This window comes from Echinops telfairi, unplaced genomic scaffold, assembly GCF_000313985.2.
Source record: "Echinops telfairi isolate 266 unplaced genomic scaffold, ASM31398v2 ScPeMD7_655;HRSCAF=1070, whole genome shotgun sequence".
NCBI classification, from domain to species: Eukaryota; Metazoa; Chordata; class Mammalia; order Afrosoricida; family Tenrecidae; genus Echinops; species Echinops telfairi.
Window position 1 is genome coordinate 30,340,395 of NW_022104553.1, and position 2,948 is coordinate 30,343,342.

Consider the following 2,948-nt stretch of genomic DNA (forward strand, 5'->3'; position numbering starts at 1 on the left):
TTCCAGCTGGGGTGGGGAGGAAACAGGCCTCACCCCAGGGGAGCCGGCGCTGACCTGCACAGCAGCAGAACCCGAGATGGTGCCGACGCACAGGGGACATGGGCCAGGCCTGGCTGCACGGACTCCACGGTGGGCTTGCCCGTGAGGCCTCTTCCCAAGAGCGCCAAGCTGGGGCCCACCCTTCCAGGGGGCATGACCGCATCAGCAGGGCAGAGAGCCCCCCACCTGCTGCGGGGCTCCCGGTCCCAGCTGGCACCCAACAGCTGGCCCCGGCAAACTGCCTGTTAACCTCACTAGGGATGAGGGATTCTCCTAGGGCCTGGGCTTCCCCCAACCGACCGAGAACTACGAGTTCAAACCCCAGGAAAGGAAAAGGGGGCCAGCAGCAAAGACATGGAGGGCCAAGGGTCAAGAGAACAAACCCAACAGACAAGGATGGGGAACGACAGAGGGACGAGGCAAACCTGGAACAGGGGGAGCAGAAGAGATGGGGGCTGCCCAGGACCACCCCCAAGCAGCTGTCCCTGATACAGGCATGTGGTCCCCAGCTCGGGCGCAGAGGGCAGCCTCCCGGAGCCAGCACTCACCACACCACTGCTGCAGGCCCTGCCACCCGCCCGGGGACAGGGAGACAGAGGAATGCCTGGACCAACTGAAGACAGGCAGAGGGACAGGGTGGGCTCTCGGCTGGCCAGCAGACAGGCTGGATGGAGGAGGGCGGGTGGGGCATGGGAAAGAAAGGAGGAAGGTAGGGACAGACATGCCAGGTACGCAGACAGGGACAGAAACACGTGTCTGTCTGTATGGAGTGTGGTTGATTGAAGGCCACAGACCCCACCCTGGGCCACACACCCACACACCAGGTTCCTCTTCAGGCCACTGACTCTAGGGGTCTCCCAGACGTGGAAACTGAGGGCTGGTGGTGCACACAGCGCCTCGAGTCCTAACACCGCCCCACCCACCAAGTGCTCCGAACCCTTCGACCGACCTGACGTCTCCCCCACGTGCCCATTGCAGTGCCCCCCAGCCTCACCTTGGTCCGCCCATTGATGACGTAGCCCCCCAGCCGCCCAGCGCAGTGCCGAATCACCGTGTCCACGTGCGCCATGAGGGCCCCGATGCTCTGGCAGCCTGGCTCATGGCCTTCCACCCAGGCGATCTGGTCCCCGCGGATGCTGCGCGGCGGGATGGCACGCTGGCTCACCAGCTGCCCATCACACAGGCGCCCATCCCGCTTCAGGGTCTCCACCTCGGCCAGCACGCGGCCACAGAGCGCCGCTCCCAGGAAGCTGTCCTTGACGCAGATGCCGTAGTACCGCATGCAGGGCACGATGTAGTCCAGGGCCAGGCGCTCCAGGGTGGTGGGCAGCGCTTCCTCTTTCAGCCTGGCTCTCGCCTCCCCATTGCCACTGCCACAGGCCCGGCCACCTTCCTCCTCCTCCTCCTCTTCCTCCTCCTCCTCTTCCTCCGCTGCCTCCCGGTGCTCCTGCCTGGCCCAGGGCCGCTTGCTGGGGGCAGGGGCATCTCCACCATCCTCTGCCCATTTCCGCTTTGGGGCCTCAGGCCGGGCACCCTGAGATGCCAGTCGCTGGCACCCCTTAGTGACCAGAGCTGCGGCGCCCTCACTCCGCAGCGCCCGCAGCTCACCACCATCCTGACCGCCGAAGCCCTCTCCCAGAGGGCTGGTAGTGGCGGCGGCAGCAGTTCGGGAGGCCCCATTGCCGGCTGAGGCCTCTCCCGGTGCTTCTGGGCAGTGGTAGGAGGGCAGCAGGGGACAGGGCAGGTAGCTCTCCACCCCCATCCTGGCCCGGCCAGCCTCGGTGGGCTCTGACACAGACCCTGGCAATGGCGGGTGAGCCTGACTCAGGGGCTGAGGCTGGCATGGGCTGTCCATGGCAGCAGCGTCTTCATCCCCAGGGCATGGAGGGCACGGCCCAGGCCCATGTTGCCACCCTCCTCCACCACCTGCTCCACTGATGCGGCGGCGGGCAGCGGGGCCTGGCGTGGGGCAGGATGAGGCAAGTCTGGCAGGTGGCTGGGGCTCGAGTGCCCCAAAAGGTGCTAGTTGGTCCCCGAGTCCTCTGTTCTTCCTAGAGGCCTGGGAGGAGACCAGTCACCGTGGCTGGAGGAAGAGAGAAAGGGGGATGTGAGGGGGGTTGTCGAGGGGCAGGCTGAAAGGGGGAGGGGGGCACTGGAGGGACAGCAGGGAGGAAGCAAACCAGGGTGGTGGACTTGGGTAGAGGGAGCCTCCAAGTCAAGGACTGACCCTGAGCCTGGGGTGGGGGGCAGGAATCACTGGCAGGCAGGAGGGGTGGGGGAGGCTGGTTAGATGACCCGAAGGCAGAGGACTGAGTGTCCTTTTGCCAGGGCAGCGACAGGACCGGAGGAACTGCGAGGAGTTGGGCAGTGGAAGTCGCTGCCAACAGGCAGGAAGGACCCACCTGGCGCAGGGGGTCCAGAGAGGAACAGAAGGAAGGGGGTCTAAAGAGGGATAGAGGAAATGGGGGGGTCTATAGACAAAGGGGATCGGGGGCCCAGAGACAGAAAAAGAGACCGGAGGGAAGCTTGGGGGCTGGGCCTTGCACTGCCAGACAGAGCGGGGTGGAGGGGTCGACCCGAGGCCAATGGGAGGAAGCCAGTTGGGGCAGACATACACCCAGACGGAAGGGAGGTCCTGAGACAGACGGACCAACGGAAAGGGGCCTCGGGAGAAGGGGGCACAGCATCAGAGACCAGGGGGAAGGGGGGGCTCACGCGCCCGGAGACAGGACGGGGAAAGAGGGCGGCCCCCTCACAACTCCGCGGGGGCCCACCGGCCTGGGGGACCGCGCAGGGGGCGGAAAGCTGGACCGAGGGGCCCGCTCGGGAGCCCAGGCCCGCCTGTCGCCCGCTGCCGGCTCGGGTTCCCGCTCCCACCGCAAGCCCCGCAACGCAGCGGCCTGCACCCA

The 2,948-nt window shown here is 66.5% G+C and overlaps 1 protein-coding gene across 2 annotated transcripts in view; it reads right to left on the reverse strand.

Moving 5' to 3' along the window:
* Positions 1-2,117, reverse strand: part of EGLN2 (egl-9 family hypoxia inducible factor 2) — a 6,755-nt gene extending 4,638 nt beyond the window's left edge. For both annotated transcript variants that reach the window (XM_004710507.2, XM_045292969.1), the window contains exon 1: positions 1,034-2,117. In XM_004710507.2, coding sequence (XP_004710564.1) covers positions 1,034-1,894 — 861 coding nt within the window. In that variant the 5' untranslated portion in view covers positions 1,895-2,117. The remainder of the gene's footprint in view (positions 1-1,033) is intronic.
* Between the last annotated feature and the right edge of the window lie 831 nt (positions 2,118-2,948).